General features: G+C 39.0%; 2 protein-coding genes across 3 annotated transcripts in view; both read right to left on the reverse strand.

Moving 5' to 3' along the window:
* LOC143371179 (protein pangolin, isoforms A/H/I/S) overlaps positions 1-1,579 on the reverse strand; it is a 128,129-nt gene extending 126,550 nt beyond the window's left edge. The window contains exon 1 of the mRNA XM_076816126.1: positions 17-1,579. Coding sequence (XP_076672241.1) covers positions 17-166 — 150 coding nt within the window. The 5' untranslated portion in view covers positions 167-1,579. The remainder of the gene's footprint in view (positions 1-16) is intronic.
* A 7,047-nt stretch (positions 1,580-8,626) lies between these two features.
* Positions 8,627-18,751, reverse strand: LOC143371625 (transient receptor potential channel pyrexia). Of its 2 annotated transcripts, none has more exons than XM_076817019.1 (9): positions 18,386-18,751; positions 17,819-18,071; positions 14,770-14,939; positions 14,456-14,674; positions 12,311-12,639; positions 11,938-12,205; positions 9,635-9,925; positions 9,166-9,419; positions 8,627-9,028 (listed from the first exon to the last, which is right to left on the reverse strand). In XM_076817019.1, exons 1-9 carry the CDS (start codon positions 18,737-18,739, stop codon positions 8,953-8,955), a joined length of 2,214 nt encoding a protein of 737 aa, XP_076673134.1. In that variant the 5' UTR covers positions 18,740-18,751; the 3' UTR covers positions 8,627-8,952. The 2 variants fall into 2 exon arrangements, with proteins under 2 accessions (XP_076673134.1, XP_076673133.1); XM_076817018.1 differs by having other exon boundaries at positions 14,770-14,972.
* Positions 18,752-20,786: the final 2,035 nt, after the last annotated feature.

A 20,786-nucleotide genomic window follows, 5' to 3' on the forward strand; every position in this document is an offset into this window, starting at 1 on the left:
GTGGTGGTCGACGCACCTCGGATTCCGTGAGGTCGATGAGGGAGCTTTTCTCCTCGGTAAGATTCTCGGAGGACCTCTTCTCGTCCTCCCCCTCATCCTTGAATACCTTGACCTCGTCTTCGCTGCCGAGATCGTCGCCGCCGCCGCTGCTGCTCACGTGCGGCATTATTGCTGGCCGAGCGACGGCCACCGTCTTTCCTGTCTTCGTCGTCCACCGACTTAACGCGAGAGGTGTGTCCGCCTCGAGTCGCGGACCAAGGAGAGGTTAGGCTGCCGATCCGGCCAACGCGGCAACTTCGAAAGCCGAGCCGGTCCCCTCGCGTGCCGGCCGCCGCGGTTTCGCACCACGCGCGCGACGACTCGCCGTTTACCGTGCCCCGGCTTAACGACGATCCGTTCGATCCGCGATAGCTTCCTCCTAATTTTGCACAAGACCCCACCGGTCGGACACTGGATCTCCCGTCTCACTGACGCCTGCCACACAGTAGAGAACGCGATAAGGACGAAGCACAGACAAAAAAAACGGTTGGCTCACTGTTAACGTCACCGTCACCGTCACCCCTCGCTTTCACCGCCGTCGCCCACCGTCCTCGACGGAGGTTCGGCTACACACTTCGCGGAACAGACACAAGATCGTTGCACCGAAGAGAACGCGCCGCGACGAGAGTAAAAAGCACCATCAGTCAAAACACAAGGTTGTTATACGCCTCGCTCGTTTGGGGGGGGGAGGGGGAGGGGGGCGCTTTTTTTGTTGTTGTCAGCGATCTACGAGCGCCGGGACAGCGCGCGACACCGGGAAATGGTTGGCACGCGTTTCCCTCGCCTCGTTCATTAACGGAAACGTAATCTCGGCGAAGATGCGGGGACCGCGTGGAAAGGCCGGCGCACGGGCAGGGGAGAAGGAGGTGCGACAGGGACGCCTGGAGACCAACGGGAGGAGGAGGCAACGGTGGAACGGTGTGATGCAGGTAGTGCGGAGCGGCAGATCGTGTGTGCCGGATTAGCGTACAGTAACTTTCCGCGCGTCGGTGCTTTCTTTTTTTCTCCGTCGTCGTTTTTTATTGCGTGCACCAGGCGCATAGTCCGCGCGCCACGTATCCGCACGATGGTGGCCTCGATGCTTTTGCGAGCGCGCGATGCTGCTGCGATTCCGTGTGCAAGCAAATGCGAAGGACGCGCGCGAATGGTACGGCACCGCGACGCCGGTGGCGACGTTGTTGTTGTTGCTGTTGTTGTTGACGGTGCACGCGCCGGACGGCCATCGTGCCCGTGGTAAGGTCCCGAGGTGCGTGTTTCCGTATCTCGCCCCGACTCCGATGGCTCGAACTGCTCTGTCTGGATGCTCGGTGCCGACTGCCGGTCACGGTGAGCTCGGGCGGGCGGCTCTCCCACGCGACGACCAATCACGACGCCGAATTCACTGCCGCGGCTTCCCTCGCTGACGCGCCACCTCTCCCCCACCCTCGCCCCCCCGCAAGGTCTCAGCCGGCCAGTCATGGCAGGCAAGGCGGCGAACCGATCGTGCCCGAACTTTTGCGAACTCGCCCGAACTTTTATCACCACCACCGCCGCCGCCGCCGCCGACGTTGTCGCCGTCACAGCACCGTCTTCGTTGCCGTCACCGCCGCCGCCACAGCCACTGCCAAGCACCACTGCCGCCGCTGCCGCACAGTGGTTCCAAAGTGCCTTTTTGCGGACAAAATTCCGTATCTCCGTCAATTCTCGACCGATTTCTGAGTTTTTTTGCTCGTTTTGTCGGGGATTTAATTTGCTACAATATCGCACACCTGAATTGCGACCGGAACGTGTTTTTTTTTATCTTTTTTTCTGACAAATGTGGATGATAAGTTTAGTAGAACAATCTTTGGGGCTAATTTGATAAGATTTTGCTAATATAAGTAGGTTTCTTTTGCGTAAAATCGTTAATTTGTAGTTGGTATATATGGAAGAAGACTAACTAAATGAAAAAAACTGGTTAATAAAATCGTTGTTTTGGAACCAAGAGTTCAGAATTTTTTTTCTTTTTAATCCCTAAAGAAAATTTTGGAATACTACTGTGTGGCATTGTAGCAAATTTAATCCCCGACAAAACGGGCAAGAAAGGATACAAAATCGGTTAAGAATTCACTGAGATACGGGATTGTGTCCAGAAAAAGGCACTTTGAGCGCTATCGCCAATTAAACAAAATCGGATTGACACCGCTGTGGCAAATAGTGGCAGCTAATTCTGTTCGGAATTTGTTTATTACATTGTCACCCACCTTCCAAATGCAAAAGATGCGGTTCGGAAAGATTCGATAAAGTTTTACTTACTAATAAACAATAATAAAAACGTAAAATAATAAATCACGGTTTTGATTTTCTGCAATATTTCTTAACGCTATTAGGTTCTATAATCATACATTAAATTGATATTTTAGACGGTTCTGGTTGTAGTAAACTCGGTAGACATTCCAAATTTTCAGCCACTGTAAAGTTGTATTTCAAACATTCTGACGTGTCAACAAATCGCCTGTTTTATGTTTCGGCTATTGCCAAGTACCAATTAAACTTACTTAGATAAGTAAAATCTTATCAAATTAGCCCCAAAGATTGTTCTACTAAAGTTTTCATCCAACTTTGTCAGAAAAAAAATAGAAAAAAACACGTTTCGGTCGCAATTCAGGTATTTGGTATTGTAGCAAATTTAATCCCCGACAAAACGAGCAAAAAAATCAAAAATCGGTTGAGAATTGACCGAGATACGGAATTTTGTCCACAAAAAGACACTTTGGAACCACTGTGCGCCGCCACCACCACCGTCACGACACACAGTGGTCCGAAATCCCCAGATCAAGGAAAAAATATGATAACAACAATGTGAAATTTTCAATTCATACAAAACTTGGTATCCCGGGGTTTTTGAGGTCGCTGATTACAAATCTGAAGTCAAAATTACTAAAAACAAAATGGCTAATCCAAAGTGAAACAATAATCCGCGTTAATAGTGTTTTGAGAGGTATAGGAACGTAAAAGTAAGGAACTTAAAGTTGGGGGCGATTCATAATAAAAATAAAACTGATACCTAGTTTTGCGATTTGTAAAAAAATATATTTTAAATTTAAATAAAATACGAAAAAGGAATATAATTATGCACATGTAATTATAGTTTTGGAATAATTTGGTATAATTAGTTTTTTTGTAGGTGTACATGTAGAAGACAGATAAAAGTCAACAATGTTTTTTTTAACGGAATCACATATTTTTTAAGGCATTAGTCGATTCTATTCGTCATTCTCTATTAAAAAGTATAACCTACTTATGTCGAAAAACTATTAGTTTAGGAGATATTTGTATGTCAATATTAATGATTAAATTAAAATATCTCCTAAACTAATAGTTTTTCGACATAAGTAGGTTAATACTTTGCCATAGAAAATGATGAGCTGAATCCAGTGATGTATTAAGAAATATAGTATGATTCCGTTTAACAAAACATCAGTTGACCTTTATACATATGTCCTCTATGCGGCCACATATAAAAAACTAATTACATTAAAGTATGACCTGAACCATTAAACTTTTATCTAAAACATTTTTCGATATTATGAGAAACGAAAGCAGGATACTCCAAATACTGATAAAAGCTATAGAAAAAATGCTCCCGACACCAAAGCCGCAGGATTACGCAACTGAAATCTGTTTGGTTATGTACTCAAAAGTATAATGCACCAGTAGTATTAAGTCTTACCTTGGCGCTAGTGTCGCAAAAAAGTTATGTCTAATTAAACTTCGATTCTATTATTAAAAATACCTCTTTGTTCAACTTGTGTCCTACTAAAATCAACGATGGTGTAATTGACTTAATTCATGTAATTTATTTGTTCAGTATGAACATAATCAAATTACAAAATTGCGAATTTTTTTAATTTGCAGATACTTTAAATTTTACTTGTAAGATAGTGCATTTGTAACTCGAAATTGCAGGTGTTCTGTTCCTCAACTTTCATGTTGTAATTACCCCAGAAATTAATGGTATTTACAGAAAAATATTGTTGGTTCTGGTGCTTCAACTATCCTACTATGGAATTGCATTGAAAAAATTCTGTGTACTTAACATTCAGAAAATGACTTTTTGTTTCAAACCACTGTGCGACACCGTCCGCGTTGTTGCCACCGCCACTGTCACGACTCGGACCCCGTTGTTGCCACCGCCACCGTCACGACACCGTCGCCGTCGGTGCATCCGCCACCATCGCTACTGCCGCTTCTGCGCTGCGTTTTCGTCAACTGACAAGGCTATTTCCGATTCTGCTACTTTTGGTGATCTCGCGCTCTACGTCAAGCGGTTCTAATAAACGTTTACCTACTATTAACTCTTGTGTGTATTCAGCCCCTTTTTCAAACATTTCTCCTGGGGCTGAATAATTTGCTTTTACAAAGGTTCAAAGTAATCTACCGAGTGGTTTTGAAAGTCCAATATAGAGAGCGTGATAGTTTCCTATTATTTGGCAATTAAAGAAACTAATAATTGTTCTAGGAGATAGAAAACATAGTGTTACGCCGAATCTGCAAGTTTTATATCCATCGTGCACCATAATTCCTGAGTAGCACTATAGTGTTCGAAAGTGTCAGTGGTGGATGATATCGTGTGACTCAGAAACTCTTCCCTATATATATTATTTGTTATTAGGGCACTTTTTCAGACCAGCGAAACCCGATTGTGAGTTTTAGTGTGATATAGACACACGTTTCAAAGTTGATACCATAAATTCTGCGTTGTATTAAAACAGTATCTCCTGTCTTTTTACATGACCAAATAACGCTTCGCTAGTCTTGCAGTGCCTACTACAGTCTTCCTCGAATTATTGAAATGCTTTTTTCCCCGGATTATCGGGAAAGACCTACCCCCCCCCCACAGTTTTGCTTCCCCGCTGCGAGTGAGGGCCTGCAGTCCCGGGTAGGCCGCCCGTTAACTGCCGAGAGCAATAAAACCATTGGGCCAGGTAAAATACCCAGTACAGGAAAGTAAAATGTTCATGTTTTTGATAAATGTTCATGAAGGTATTAGCAATGGATTGTTTAAGGATTCTCGATGAAATTGAGTTCAAACGCGAAGCAATTCGGTCCATTTTTAGTGAACGTCACTACGTTCACTAAATGTTGTAATTCACACACTGGAAAGTGACCTCTTCCCGTTACAAACTATGTGATACTGCGGAAGAGAATTTAAATGGAGAATATCAACGACTTCACCAAATTGTAAAGTGTTTGCTGAAGACTGCTTAAATGCAGCCTTCAGGAGAAATTTGCCTGGATGTTTGGTGTATGTATTTTGTTGTGAAGATGAAAAACCGTACATTCGCAAAATGTAATTTATTTGGGCTTGTTACTATAATTTCTATGCGCGATTTATATATTACAGAAGTTCTTTTTATTGCCACGAATGGACGATTATTTATGCTAAGATATCGATGGCTTAGTGCACAAATATCGTATGTCCACTTTTTGTGAAATTTGAGTTCTTATATGCAGCAAAATAGTTCTCGACTGATAAAAGTCACATTTATATCTACTTCATAAATTTGTCAAAAAAATTATTTTTGTTCATTGTATGGCCCTGAATCTTGTGCACCATTGCACGTTTAAACCTATTTTTCTCGGAGACGCTAAAAATGGACATACAATATTTGTGCACTAACGCCATCGATATGTTTGTCACTGTGGTCACACGTTCATATAATCACAAATTGGTTCACTGCACCCCGGTGTCATTTTTGAGTTACCATTTTCGTATTTTTGAATCTTTTAACTTTTGAGTGATAATTACACATTCGCAATACCCATACAATCATGCTTTAACAGTCTTTTTCTAGAAATGTAAATTTTGATATGTTGGAATTTGTTGTTGTAAAAATAGTTGTGAATAAAAGCGATTTTTTTTTAAAATTCACAAAATTTTTTAATTTTATTACTGAGGTCTAAAAATTTACAGAAATATTGGCTGTATTCGTTAATTTCACGAATAAATTGCAATCATGAATACGTATCTAGAATATTAAGACCTTTGAAACGAAATTGAAATGAAACAGGCAGAAAAAGAACGCGACTGTAGAAGGGTACAGAAGACTGTAAGAGGGAGGTTTACTGAAACTTTGAAAAACCAACCGTTAATGCAACAGAGTGAAGAAGCAGGGTCGGTGGAGCAAATTTTCTTCGAGTGTGGAGTTGGGGGGGGGGGGGAGTTAAAAGATTAAATTTCAACAGCCTAAAAAACAATAGTGCGCAAAGAAAAAATAAAAAATGGTAAAATGCCTTCAAAATTCCGAACGTGGAATTCCACACACAGCAAAATCTCAAGTGTGGAATACTCCACAAATTCCATTCGACTCTCGCCGCCCCTGTGTAGAAGACAATCTGTCTTCTTGATTGATACTATCAGTCTGCATAATGTTAAAATGTACAAAAAGTAGCAAGGAAATTTAATAAGCTTCGAAATGCATTTATCTAATTCTGCATTAGGGATAACGGGCATGTACCGTATAGTATCGGTCCTGTGCATCCATTTGAATTTCCACGGTTTCCCGCGTTTTTTCCGCTGTAAGAGTGCGCTGTAAAGAATTGAACCGATTGGCAGAGAAACCACATCTGTCGTGCCACTTTACAATTCTTTACGTATAAATTATTAAAAGGTTTCCTAGAATTGAGACAACAATTATATATTTATTCTTTATTATAGCTGAGATATACATATTTAACTTCCAATATGTAGCAAAACATTAATGCCTAACCTAATTTCTGTCATATGTTAATTTAATCAAATGATTTCAATCGGAGTTCGGTGTACAATTTGCGTACTATTATGAACATATAACGAACGGTTTGTCTGAAATTTATTCATATAAATCGATGTCGTCCTGGACGTTTGGTATAAGCTGTTCTCACTCGTGGTTGGATTGTAATGGGTCACGATATCGCGATATCAATTTCATAAGCCCCAGTAGCATGTTTTATTTTCGTTTTTAATGAAATGGAGTAGATAATACCGGATGGGGTGCTACACTGCGTTTCATATAAGAGCGTACCAACGCCCCTACCGATTCGCGACCGATCTGCGCAGCTCCCACGGATCTGACACACGTGATTGGTCGTAGCACTTTCGCGATTGGTCGTAGCACTTTCCCTGCCGGTTTACTACCAATCAACAGTGTATCCCTGCGCGAAACGAGTACGCTCTAATGTGGAACGCAGTGTAAAGACTTTGTAGTTTCAAAACATTTGATTTTAATAAAACATTGTACAAGCGCGCGAAATGTAACTACAAAATACAAATGGACGCTATCCTTCTGTAAATGCTCTCGCTAAAGCTGCATATATGCATGTATGTAGGTGGAGAAAGTTTATGTACTGGGCTGCGATTAAAATTGTATGTTTTATTGTAAGCTGCAGTGAAAAACGTTTGAAAGCATTGTATTACGTAGTTCATACCGTGTTATGTAGTTACGCCTGATATAGATCCAATGTGCCGTGTGCCTTGTATCTTCTGAGAGTTTTGGAGGTATAAAAAATTTGGGACAGTGACGATAAATATTGGATATGTAACAAAGTGTGTCGAATCAGTACGGAATTATATGTACCGATTATTAAATGCAGAATATTTGAAATTATTAAATAAACTTTATTTACTATTGTCGGCAACTCTGCTCGAAAATGATCGAAATGACATGTGGAAAAGCGAAACCGACCTGCAGAGACATCTATGCAGGGATCAGTTTCCAATTGAAAACGTTACCATGTTGGTCGATAACAGTTTCGTCTACATTATCGACGGCACGCATTATAAGGGTAATTCGAATACTGATGTATTCGAATATTTGAGTATTCGAATGTTATTATTCGAATACTGTTCGAATACTGATGTATTCGAATATTTGAGTATTCGAATATTATTATTCGAATACTATTCGAATACTGATGTATTCGAATATTTGAGTATTTGAATGTTATTATTCGAATACTATTGAAATACTAATGTATTCGAATACTATTCGAATACTGATGTATTCGAATATTTGAGTATTCGAATGTTATTATTCGAATACTATTCGAATACTGATGTATTCGAATATTTGAGTATTCGAATGTTATTATTCGAATATTTGAGTATTCGAATGTTATTATTCGAATATTTGAGTATTCGAATGTTATTATTCGAATATTTGAGTATTCGAATGTTATTATTCGAATATTTGAGTATTCGAATGTTATTATTCGAATATTTGAGTATTCGAATGTTATTATTCGAATATTTGAGTATTCGAATGTTATTATTCGAATATTTGAGTATTCGAATGTTATTATTCGAATATTTGAGTATTCGAATGTTATTATTCTAAATAAGTTTTTTTTAAACAAGTATTAGATATTTTTTCGTAAAAAATAATATGATGTAGATACCTTCAGAACAGATGTTTCTATAAAATCGAAAAAATAAAGAATTTTTATGCTGAAGTTATTAGCTGTAATTGTTTGTATTCAACACTTCTATACATATTTATCATGTTATACGCGATACGCATGTAAGGCAGACAATCTATTATAGCTTGAAGAAATATAGTGCAATCGATACATACAATTAATGATATGTGTGTATAATAATAGCAGATAATTGGAGTTGATCGAGGATTTAGCTGTGTCATACCAAGAAACTGGATGAAATCATATCGAAACATTGTCAGAATATAATCGCCAGTGAAGAAAATCGAATCAATTATTAAATATAAACCTAACAACGTTTCAAGTTTACCATTATGATTTTTTATTCGTTACATTGATCTTCTTGGAGATGTCACAACATATTCTAGTGCGATTAACAGCAAATGCATACATGTCATCTTACGTACACATTCTTCGACGCGCTTGATTTCACATAATAAAGGGGTTCGAAAACTTTCGCCCCTTAATAAGATGCCGTTAACTGCAGAGTTCTTCCAATAGCGTGGTTAATTGCGTGTAGCTGTTGTTTTCATACTTACCACTCATTACCGAGCTGAAAAAGGTGGCATGTTTAAGCCGCTCAAAGTTAAGGTGGTTGCAGAGGAATTATTAACAGAAGCGTAAAGTGCTCACGGTTCACCACCAAGCGACGGAACTTCTCCTCTGATTGTGTAATAATTATTTCTTCACCTTTCATTATCGCGCGAGTTTCTTGAGGCCAGCTGGAATAATGCTTCTTTCAGTTCCGCTGGTACACCGGCAGACGAGTGACGGAAATAATGCCCGCGATAGCCAATCGTAATTTTTATGGGAACGCCGCTCCTCGAGTCCAACAGCGAACTTAACCACGGATGCAGCCAATTGCTACGAAAGATTCGGTGTGATGTCAGCCTTTCTAAATGGCCCACGAACTCTGCCTGTTTCAGCAACTGACGAATATGACCCTGAATAAATAATATTACAAGGCCCACTAATGCGTGGAAACATTACTTTCATTTAATTAGATTTATATTGCGTCAGAAACTCAACGGCGAATTCAATTGTCGCTTCGAGTTCTTACTAGCTTCGGCTGACGCACAGACAAGCGTTCGAATGCACGAAGGAGCTGTTTCGTAACATGCGCCGAAGATGCGGAGGTAAAAGTATTGCCGGATCGTACCTCTTTCTCGAGACCTTGGATGTCATTGACCGCGAGGCCGATCATCAGGTTCATCAGGACGATACTAGCGAGCATAACGAAAGCAAGGAACACGACCCTGCTCGTGGCTGGTAGGAAGGAACTCCCATTCTTCCCGTCCGAGAGCAGAGCCCCGTACTCGTACTCACCCATCATCATTACCACGGTCTTCACGACGGCCCTCCAGGAATTGCGAAACTGGTCGTTCCCGTGAAACAAAACGGCGAAGCTCAACGCGAATCCGACAATCAGGCAGACGAACGCTAGGAGAACCTGAAAGGAAATAAAAAGCTCCGGATGCACGTTGTTATAATCGCGAGGGTGGTAGGCTAAGAGTAGGGGTAGGCAAGTGGATCCTGATGGGAGCCGTATCACCGGGGAGACATTTAGAACCTTGGTCTTCCCCCGCTTTTCATTTCTAACGATATTCGCCGAAGGGGAAGGGCTCGTCGCTCTTACCTTTCGTCCATACTAAATGCGGATCGTCCGCATCACAGGCGATATTAAAAACCTTCCTTGCTATATTAAGTCAGGTTTAACAATGTCCCCTAGGCAGGGTCGTATGGAGTCGAACCTGCCTGCTTGATAACTGGGTACGTACATTTAAGCGTGTCTCTGCGCAGGAACTAAACTATTTTCTAACTAGGTTCTAAACTAGGTTCTGAACTAGGTTCTAAACTATTTGCGCTGTTACATAGGCGACAATTCGATGCGCAACAGTTTTGCTCACAATTGGTGATTGAACTTTTCGTTTCCGCCTGTTTTGCAGTGGACTTCGAAAAGGCCGATGAGATTCAGGTTTTCGTAATACGAGAAATGAAGAAAAGGAGATGCCAACGATATTGGGTACATCCACGGATTATTAACCTTTAGAGGGCTGGGATTTTTTCAGTGAAATTGTAAATTTTATTTACTTAAAATTTATGCATATATACCACCAAAATGGCCGGCAAAGTACCTATCCAAATTCTTAGGTGGCTACTATAGTGGCCAGCCTGGCCCGCTAAGGGTTAAGGGGATCCTTCGGTCAAAACGCTCGAAAAACAGGTGATTTTTATTAATTTTTTACAGGAAGAGGTTATAACGTATCCTAAAATTGTTTTTGGATTTTGTTAATACACTCGTTAGGGAACAAAAAAAGTGTTTGTTTCATGTTTTCGGTCTTGATGCATTTTCTAGGTGGCGCTTATTGTTAGTGCAGCGCTGCCAAAAACAGATGCCTAAACGGTGACCACGATTTCAGAAGATCTAATGAACCGATTCAAATAAACTTTGAGATAATTGATGCGTAATTGGACTCGCTATCGCATTAGCCTCTGAAAGAATTTTTTGGAGCACGATTTTTTTTATCTGTACATTTATATTTAAAATTGCCAGTTCTGGGGACTGTTTCGTTCAAATGTGCACCAATCATCGTAGTTTTGGTATTTTTTACCGCGACATAGGATGACGTCGATAATCACTGATGTCAATTTTAAGAAATTCTTTAGATTTTGTGTTTCAGACGACCCTGTGAGCGAAGTTCATGATTACTGTTGAGTAAGGCGGAGCGGTACTATATAGGCGAAAATTTAAATTTGAATTTTCAGTTGGCCTGGGTGCGGGATAGTTGTTTTTTGATTAACCAAACACAACTGTAAAAAAAATTTGGAAAAATATTCATGTCTGCAGGTCCCTTTTTCTCCTAAAAATGATTATATGATTATATTTTTAGGAGAAAAATGAACCTGAACAGATGAATATTTTTCCAAATTTTTTTACAGGTTAGTTGACTTGACATTTTCTTTTCAGTTCTAACCCTTTGCCCGAAATTTGAAACAGTACTACAATCACAAACGATGCGTGTTATAATAGGATACCAAAAAAAAAATAAAAGTATTAATTAAAAAAGAAGTAAAATAAGAAAATAAGAAAAGTATCAAACAGAGTGCACTGACCATAAAAATAAACAAATTTAAGTGTCCATGTAAATTCAGATTGGTAAAACTTTAGATGCGGGGTATGTTAGGCCATGTTATGCATAACTTATGCAATGTTATGATAGAATACTTAAAGCAAATGTAAAAATGTTAATTTTTATATTACGTAGCAAAATGTTCCAAAAATATGCTCATGTTCCCTCGTTTGCGGTACCATAGAAGGCAATGCATTTTTCAAGAGTGACTAAACCGTCGTTAGAATTGTCGCTACAGTGGCTCCGCATAGTGGCTCTAACGATGAGTAAGACTAGTTGTCGCGCGGTTCAAACTGCTGCGTAAGGACATACATCGATTGTCCCGACTGACCTTGAGAATATTCTTCAGTACCGTGGAGAACATAAGTGCATAGTATCCGCACATTGGAAGACGACCGACCAAGAGCATCATTTGTATCCAGCCAAGCAGAATCGCCACGCTCATGGTGTGCAACATCCACTGCGAAGTATGTTGGGAAGTATTTAACAATTTCTCCTGGATGTTAATGTCCCCTGTGTAGCCAGTGTTTAGTGAAATGGCCAGCGACATCGTGGCGCATGCAAATGACAACCATATCTCGAACTGCTTGAAATAATATCTGCAACAAATGTAAAAGTATTGTTTAAGCCCCTCTCTTACTCGATTGCATAAAAACGGATAAGATTCTTTAAATGCCGCTGCTTTCGTGCACTCTAAATCGAACCTCGGGTCCATTAACACCTGGGCCATGTTGTGAAAGTAAAGGAGGCACGAGCAGCAAGTCAAAATCCTTCGTAACAAGATGTAATCGACTCCGTATTGTAGCAGAATTATAGAGTAGCCGGACAGAGAAAGGACCAACAGGGCGTGGATGAAAACGAGACAGAAGAAGAACACTCGCAGTTTGGACCACTTCAGCCAGAGGAACGTTTCTACCAGCGGATGTTGCAGTATCGTCAATTGTTCTACGCCCGAAGCTGCTGCGATGAGGGAGGTAACTACTCCCATTTGTAATTCTCCTGGGGGCGCCAGCACGTTGAAGTTGACGATAACCTTTGGTAGGAAATGGCACAGAGAAGTAATCCTGACGTCGCACAGTGGGGAAACTTCGCGATTTTATGGCCAAGGCCACAAAAATAGATTTTTCAATTCGACAAAATAAATGTAAATGTCAATTGGAGAACTAATATGAGTATTGAATGCCACCAATTTGACTGTTAAGTGTTTTAATACAAAGCTCGTATAGACTAGCAAATGTTTGTGTTCACGTGAGGTTAGACCGATCGCAAAGAATTAATCCAGATTCTCAAGTTGCTTCAAACAGTTATATATTGTGTTATCCAAAGATCTGAAAATAATTTCAAGGTGTGGATTCAATTCCTGGTGGTGCGCAAGATATATTTTGGTCCTCAAGATAATTATGTTTCGGTTTTTAATACGTAATTTATACAATTTTTAAAGTTGTGTTCTGGAAATGGGTAGGTGGGGGCATTACTGCGGGGTTTTAAGGTAGGTTAACTTTAAAACCCTCGACACGGCGTTCGAGTGAATGAAAGTTCCTCCTTCTTTTTTTAAAAGAAAGGTGGAACCTTAATAATTGCATAAAAAATATGAGGGCAGGGTGATAAGCGCAGTTAATTAAAATCACAGAGATCTGTCGATCAATGTCATTGCAGGTGTTGCTGCGGTCCGACGTCAGGCGAAACATAACCTTAGTACAAACATCACGCCAGTGAATACGGTCGGAAGAAAGGTTAGATGGCGCTGTCGTCGGTCCGCAGTAATACTTGCACATGGCGCAAAGTACTGCGCCTAATACTGCGTTGAGAAATAAAAATTGAAACTAAAATGCAGGTGACTGTTTTACTGTTTTTCTGAGAAAATAACTCTTACTCTATCGAGTAATAAAGCTGCATTACATGTATTACTGTTAATAACAAAAATATAAATGTGTTTCAAGTAGGTGTTCATGACGCCATATTGGGAATCGACCGAAGTTTCGCCTTGACGAATTTCAAACTGCGATAAAAGAATTAATAATAACTTTGCTGTACATATTTATTAATAATTATCTGTAATAGAGTTTAAAATAATTTTATCAAAAATTTTCAAGAGATTATGTACTTCCCAACATTAAATATGATCTGTTTTAGAATATACGCAGTAATCGGGGCATCCGCAGTAATACCCCCACCTACCCTAACCTTTTCATATAAGAATCAATTTTCAATACATAAAATAGTTATCAACCCCATAATATCCTGCAATGATTTTCATTCCTATTTTACGTTCGACTATTTTCATTCTATAAATGCAATTATTAGTTGCTAATAGTTGCTAATCTTGCAATTATATGCGTTCTTTTAAACACGATCCAGTGTGTCTTGTCTAACATACGACATAACTGTGACCGAGACTCACAAACCTTTTTATTCTTTTTTAAACGATTTTATTCAGCTTCGATCCTCTGTTTGCTTGTTTGTCGTCAGAAGCGATAACCCTTCTGCTATGCCCTGCTGCACTGTAGCAGAGGCATGCTCTAACAAAGAAAAAAGTGTCTAAACGTAAATAATAAAAAAATCTGTATCGTTCGTAATTTTTGTAAGTGCTGTTTCTGGGATAATTTAATTTCTCAAATATTAGAACGTAAAAGTGGCGAATTTGATATATTAAAAATAAGTTTCGAGGTTTTCACCACGAAAATGGATATAGTTCTTCAATCGACATTTGTATTAAATTCGTAAAATTCAACAATTTCATTTCTGCAGTTTTGGCCATAAAATCGCAAAATTTCCCCACTGTGCGTCACTGGCTTTACTATTTTCAACAGCATAGATGAATAATATTTTTTATTTGACGTTTTGTTTACGTGTGAGCTTTTGTCTGTGGGATTGTTGTTCCGCTGCACTCGAGAATTCAAGATATTCTGTAAAAACAGCACTGGTTTAGGTATATGAGTAAATATGGCGTGAATAACAGTGACACCTGCTTCCGTCTTGGCAGCCAGGTTACCGCCATGGTCAATTAAAGCTCGAACACAGTTACAGTGCCCTTGATAAGAAGCTCTGTGAAGCGGCGTTCGATCAATCTAAACATGTTTGAAACAACACAGAGCGGTGTGAAATTTTGCTTAACTATCAATGCCACACAGGATTCTATCGATAGGTGCTAGAGTGGACTTACTTTATCTCGCATATCGATACGACCGGGGGGTGTTATCGCTAGAAGAACCAGCAGAGTGTCTAGGCTGCCCACGGTGGCGGCAAAGTGAAGCGCAGTGCTTCCAGTGCTTTTACATTGATAAAGGGAGCATGCACCGCCGTCCAACAATCTTTTCGTCGCTGAGGAACTCCCTAAAATCGTCGCGTGATGCAGAGCCGTTGTGCCTTTGTTTGGAAAGGCTTTAATTAATTAAGATCGAAATTGTTCTTAATTGTAGGCTGTTTTACGCTCTTTCTAGTAAAACTATGAAGATCATATATAGACACTTTGATTTATTACAAATAGGTCACGTTTCACATTTCACGCTAAATCGATCATTAGTCCACTTGATGCCAGGGGTTCTAATTAAATTTCACTTCGTAGAGAAGGGTTCGAAGAATCCGATTATGTTTTTCCGGATTTTTACAGGTGTGACCTTGAGGCGTAATTGGCAAAGCAATTTGTTTATAATTTTCGACTTGTGAAACAACTTTTTGGTTGTCGCGTGATTCTTCGAGAACTAGCGTCCAATTCCAAGGAGTCCGATGGAATGCAAAAGCACTCTGCTCAGAGGATGCGTTTAGGTTTTAAACTCGAGAATTAGAACGATTAAAAGGAAACTTTATGTTCAATTTGAACAATTATATATATTTAGTACGATTTGATAAGTGCGTCTCTACAGAGACGATTCTCGGAATAGAATGAATGATCTTGAATTTCGGTTGTTAACGTAAATAAAATAAAGTTATTACATTTGCTTTCTAACGAGTGTTACATAATTTCGGTGATGGTTAATAAAAATTACAATGATAGCGAGTGTTTGATTAGCTGGCCATGAATATGTTTAATTGCATAATTTCAGTATAAAATAACCTCCCTCCCCATAAACATGACTCATGTATGAAAGAAGCTAATTCCCTTTAATTCTCGAAAAAATTAAAAAAGTTCAGATGCAAAGATTGTGAAATCAACTTTGCTAATTCCAATTGTATACAAATCAATTCAGTGCTCAGATTTTCAGCTCCGGTTTTAAGTAACTAGCGGGCCGTATGAAGATCATTTTACGATCGAAGATAATAAAAACTTGGTAGAGACTAATTTAAAGGAATCAAAGTCAGTAGTGGATTAAAAGAGATGCGGATTTTTTCTTATACAACGGCTTGCTAATTAGTTAAAACCGAAGCTGAAAATCTGAGCACTGAATTGATTTGTATACAATTGGAATTAGCAAAGTTGATTTCACAATCTTTGCACCTGAAGTTTTTAATTTCTTCACTTCTTTCACTGATTTCATCACTTTTCTCTTACATACAGCTAAATCTAACGTAGAAGTACAAACGATACTCTTTTTTTGTCCTCGACTTTTTCATGTGTTTGAGGGTGGTAGGGCAGAGGAGTGACATTATAAGATTTCTGGAAAAAGGTTTTAGTCTGTTGATTCTGCTTTGGGAAGGCGACATCTACTGGCGTCAAGTGGAGAAGTAAAGCGAGCATGGCGACATCTACTGGCGGCAAGTACTAGCGCTACGTGACGTCTGACTGTCTCGTAAAAAAGTATCATTTTGGTAACTATTAATTCAGAATAATTCTTTTATCTTTTAGAAAAACAGCTTGAAACATTAAGTAAAACGACAAGTGGGTTAAAAAAATAATAATTATTCGCTGGCTCATGTTAAAACACCGGAACTATGTCTAAGATAAGATAATAAGGCCAAAATAGCTGCGGGGTCTTAACCATTTCGCTAGCATTCTTGTATAGAGACATGGTCGCTCAGTGTGCCTTGGGTAGAGGGGGAAGGGGAATTAGCTTCCAGACGCCACCGCGTCTGTGGATAAGAAACCAACAACTTCACGAAGTTCCCCCCTTCCTTCAATCCAAATTTCCCTCCGAATGAGAAGCTACGATCACAGCATGGCAAAGAAACGGGAATACAGCATTCGATTTAAGCTTCGCGCTCCTTTGGTTCATGGTGAACTGACGGTCAATTTATTTCGATAGAAATAAAGAATGAATGAACTCCACACTGTTGATAATCTGGGAGATAATATAATTTGTAGGCTTTATTTTCGTGAAAATAGGTAAAAATGATAAAATTTAAGGGCTTATATCTTTTTTACAAATTCGAAACCAGCAAAATGATGAGTTAAACTCCTCCTAATTTTATGTGGATTGCATGAAATATAAGTTTCATGAACATCCCTACATCAAGTGTAAAAGCAATCGACTCAGCATAAATCAGTGATTCCCAACCGGTGGGTCGCGACCCCCAAGTGGGTCGTGAAGTGTTTTCTCGGGGGTCGCCACGTTTTTTTTTTTAATATTATTAAGCAAGAATTATTATCTGAAATACCTATTTTTAATGTCTTTTCTTATTAAATTTGCCTTACCTTATGTGGGGGTGAGGTTGCAGGTTATTTGAATATTACATACAAAAGGGGGTTGTGACTCAAAAAAGGTTGGGAAACACTGGCATAAATCACTAAAAAATTGTATCTTTAATGATGACCCTTCCAGGAATGCAGTAGGGGAGACCAGGGCTAAAAGTTCCGATTTCGATAAAACGTACAAAATGATTGAAAAACAATGTAGTTATTCTCTTCACTATTCACTAATTTCTTGTTAAATTTATTATATTTTCTGACGATAAGCTTGTAGTTAATATATTGTAATAGGTTTCTCATAAAAAGTAATTTATTTGTGGCTGGTCACACGGAAAAAAATAATTTAAAGTACAACGCTCTTTTTTATTTCTTGAGCTGTCGGAACAACTTTCCCCCGGAACTTTTACCCTCGGTCTCCCCTAATATACTTTCTCTCACTATATTATCTGACACTTTTCAATGCGACTTACATTATAATTGCAGGGAAAATTAAATGAACTGGAATTAAGTATATCCGAAGCAAAATTATGATGATTAAATAGCAAAGCAGTGCAGTAATTATTATGATGTTATTATTAAAATTTTCGAGTTAATTGAATGCTTGTCAGACAAGTATTAACACGTGCTGTTATATAAAATTGATACCTACCTGTGTCAGGATGAGCTACGTTTATTGACGCATTTGCAGACACAAGAATCTCGATGATATTAACAAATTTGGATATCTCATTAGGATCTTCTTGAGTCACAGTAGATCCAGCCAGGAGTAATGGCGTGATTCCTCGCTCATCTTCAGCATTCACATTAGCGTTAGCGTTCACTAATATCTCGACCACTTCGGAATGATTGTTCTTCACTGCCTGATGCAAAGATGTTCTTCCCCAGCACTCTGGTATCGGTAACTAACGAAACAATTGACTAGTATTTTTAAGAAGTCGATATTCAATGTTTGTTTGTTACAAACAACGGACAACATTAATTAAATACACACGAAAAATAAATAAAGACAGCAGAATTTTAATCAAAACGTTTCCTATACATTGCACGATAGAAATACATTAAGAACGGATCCCAAATTGCGTCGAATCAAATTATACTGTATGCCCATACCCACACTTTTTTTTTTTTAAATTTACATGTCGAGTGGATCATAATTTTCGAAATCCGTCATTTCCATTATGTTTATATGTCTATCTTATTTATCCTCACTACCAACGTTTCGACCTATGACACACGGGCCCAAAAACGAATTAGAGAAATCCTTCGAGCAAGAATCCACTCCGACTTTGCTTTCCGTGAATGCTCCACGTTCCAGCAGCCAATTCACCACCTCGATGTTTCCACGATGGGCAGCGTGAAACAATGCGCATCGTCCGATTTTGTCCGTCGCGTTAATATCAGCGCCGTTTTTATGAAACAGATTCAATAACTCTATTGCACCCTGCCAAGCAGCCAGATGAACTGCTGTCACGCGAAGGGCACCGGCAGGCTGCAGAAATTTTTTATCAAATTTTTCGGCGAATATACGCGCGACTGTTTTCACGTCCTCGTTCTCAATAGCGGTTATCATTTCGATACGAACTTCGTCGTCTACGATCATTTTGATTCGCAAGTAGTAGGTACTTCGAGTGTCAGTATCCGCCACGTTATAGTCTCAGCTGCCCGTTTCGAACAGTCCTCTAATGAACCGCGACGGCACCGTTGTATTTAATTAGCAATCGCAGGATGTGGTTAAGGAAGAATGTACTTGTACTCAACACTATCGTACAGTTTAAACGTCAATAGAAAGTTATTTTTTCATTCCCTGACCTAAATCTCAGTGGGTTTTTGTTTAATCTCGTTGGAAAGGATATCCGTCTCGATTTCGGAAGGCGTGAGAGTCAGACTGTATTCTTAATGCAGCAAATTACACAGTTCGACAAAATTTGATTTTTTTCGGACTTGTAACATTCAATAGTTGTTTCTTATAGGTTTTCGTGCCGTGATAACGAATCCGCAAACCGTTTGTCGCCATCACCCTCGGTTTTTGAGAAATTCAATTTTGAAAAAAAATGCAAATTTTCAAGTTTGAGTATTTTTTGTGTCGAAACGGTAATACTTATTCGGTTGCTCGCTGCGTCAAATTATTCTATGAACCCTCCCGAATACAACGATATATGTTATTATTGCATTGTGAACATTTAAATGTGTTTAAACAAAGATCAAAGAGAAAAGGACACCCGAAATGCACAAATTTTTGCAGATATCTTGCTATATATTTTAAAAACTAAGGGTCCAGGAGAAAATTTAACTACTCCACGCGATGCAGCAGAAATTTTTCCTTCGGAAACCACCAACAGAAATGATAAGTCACGTTTTGTTTTCAATAGAGAAACGAAAGAGTTTGGCAAAATGTGCGGCGCGGACAGTGGTAGTCACGCGCGTTACGCGATTGTGTTACGCTGAGCGGCAGTGTATCGCGCGCCGCCGTTGACTACCACTGTCGCCGCCGCACGTTTTGCCAAACTATTTCGCTTCTGTATTGAAAACAAAACGTGACTTACCACATCTGTTAATGCTTTCCGAAGGAAAAATGTCCGCTGCATCGCGTGGAATGGTCAGATTTTCTCCTAGACCCTTAGTTTTGGAAATAAATCGAAAGATATCTTCAAAAAATGGGTGCATTTCGGGTGTCCTTTTCCCTTTGATCGATGTTTAAACATATTTAAATATTCATAATGCAATAATAACTTATATCGTTGTATTCGGGAGGGTTCATAGAATAATTTGACGCAACGTGCAACCGAAAAAGTATTACTGTTTCGACACGAAAGATGTTCAAAGTTGAAAATTTGCAGTTTTTTTCAAAATCGAATTTACCAAAAACTGACGGTGATGGCGACAAACTGTTTGCGGATTCGTTTTCATGGTACGAAAACCTATAAGAAACGGCTATTTAATGTTACAACTCCAGATGGTTGTCGAACTGTGTTATCGAACGTAGTATAATTTCATTTGTTAATAGTGTCTTTTTATTCGCCAGAAACGTGTCCACTGTGGGTATTTAAAATCGTATATTTGAATATAGTCTTAAGTGAATTAACATTTTTTTTATAATAAATGTAACACGCGACCGAATACATTATTTACTTCTTTTGTAAGATTGGCATTCTTTTATTTTCACCACGAAACAACTCGTCCTACTCAACGCGATTTAACAAGTTAATTTGAAATATCCATAAGTCGACCATTCTGCCCTGAATTGCAATAGATTTAACAGGCATTTTCTGAAACTGTCTCCATTATTGACACTTGCAAAAATTATCAGGTGCTACTCTGTGGGGCACTCTGACTATTGAATATAGGTATCTATTTAAGGGGTGAGTCCACTGTGACGGTTTGAAAAATCAAGCTATATTTAAAGATTTTTTTCTCCGTAGATACAACATATAATGCAATAAATCTTTTTGGTATTTATTAAGCTACTCTTATATTATACAAAAAAAATTAAAAGAATTTTTAAATTGTTTTAAAACTTAAAACGCAATTATCTCAAAACAACTTTTTTTTCAACTGGTGCAGGTGATTGCAAAAAAACTATCAGACCAATCAGTCTGATATTTTTACACGTTATTCAG

Source organism: Andrena cerasifolii, chromosome 7, assembly GCF_050908995.1.
Source record: "Andrena cerasifolii isolate SP2316 chromosome 7, iyAndCera1_principal, whole genome shotgun sequence".
Taxonomy (NCBI): Eukaryota; Metazoa; Arthropoda; class Insecta; order Hymenoptera; family Andrenidae; genus Andrena; species Andrena cerasifolii.

Bases quoted from the DNA above. Each gene is read 5' to 3' on its own strand.
- LOC143371625 (XM_076817018.1), bottom strand. From the start codon at position 18,739: ATGATAACCGCTATTGAGAACGAGGACGTGAAAACAGTCGCGCGTATA. The intron at 18,072-18,385 runs GTTGGTAGTGAG...TTGTTTCGTTAG, and splicing joins CGTGTGTCATAGGTCGAAAC to TTACCGATACCAGAGTGCTG. The intron at 9,420-9,634 runs GTACGATCCGGC...TTATTTATTCAG, and splicing joins TCCAAGGTCTCGAGAAAGAG to GGTCATATTCGTCAGTTGCT.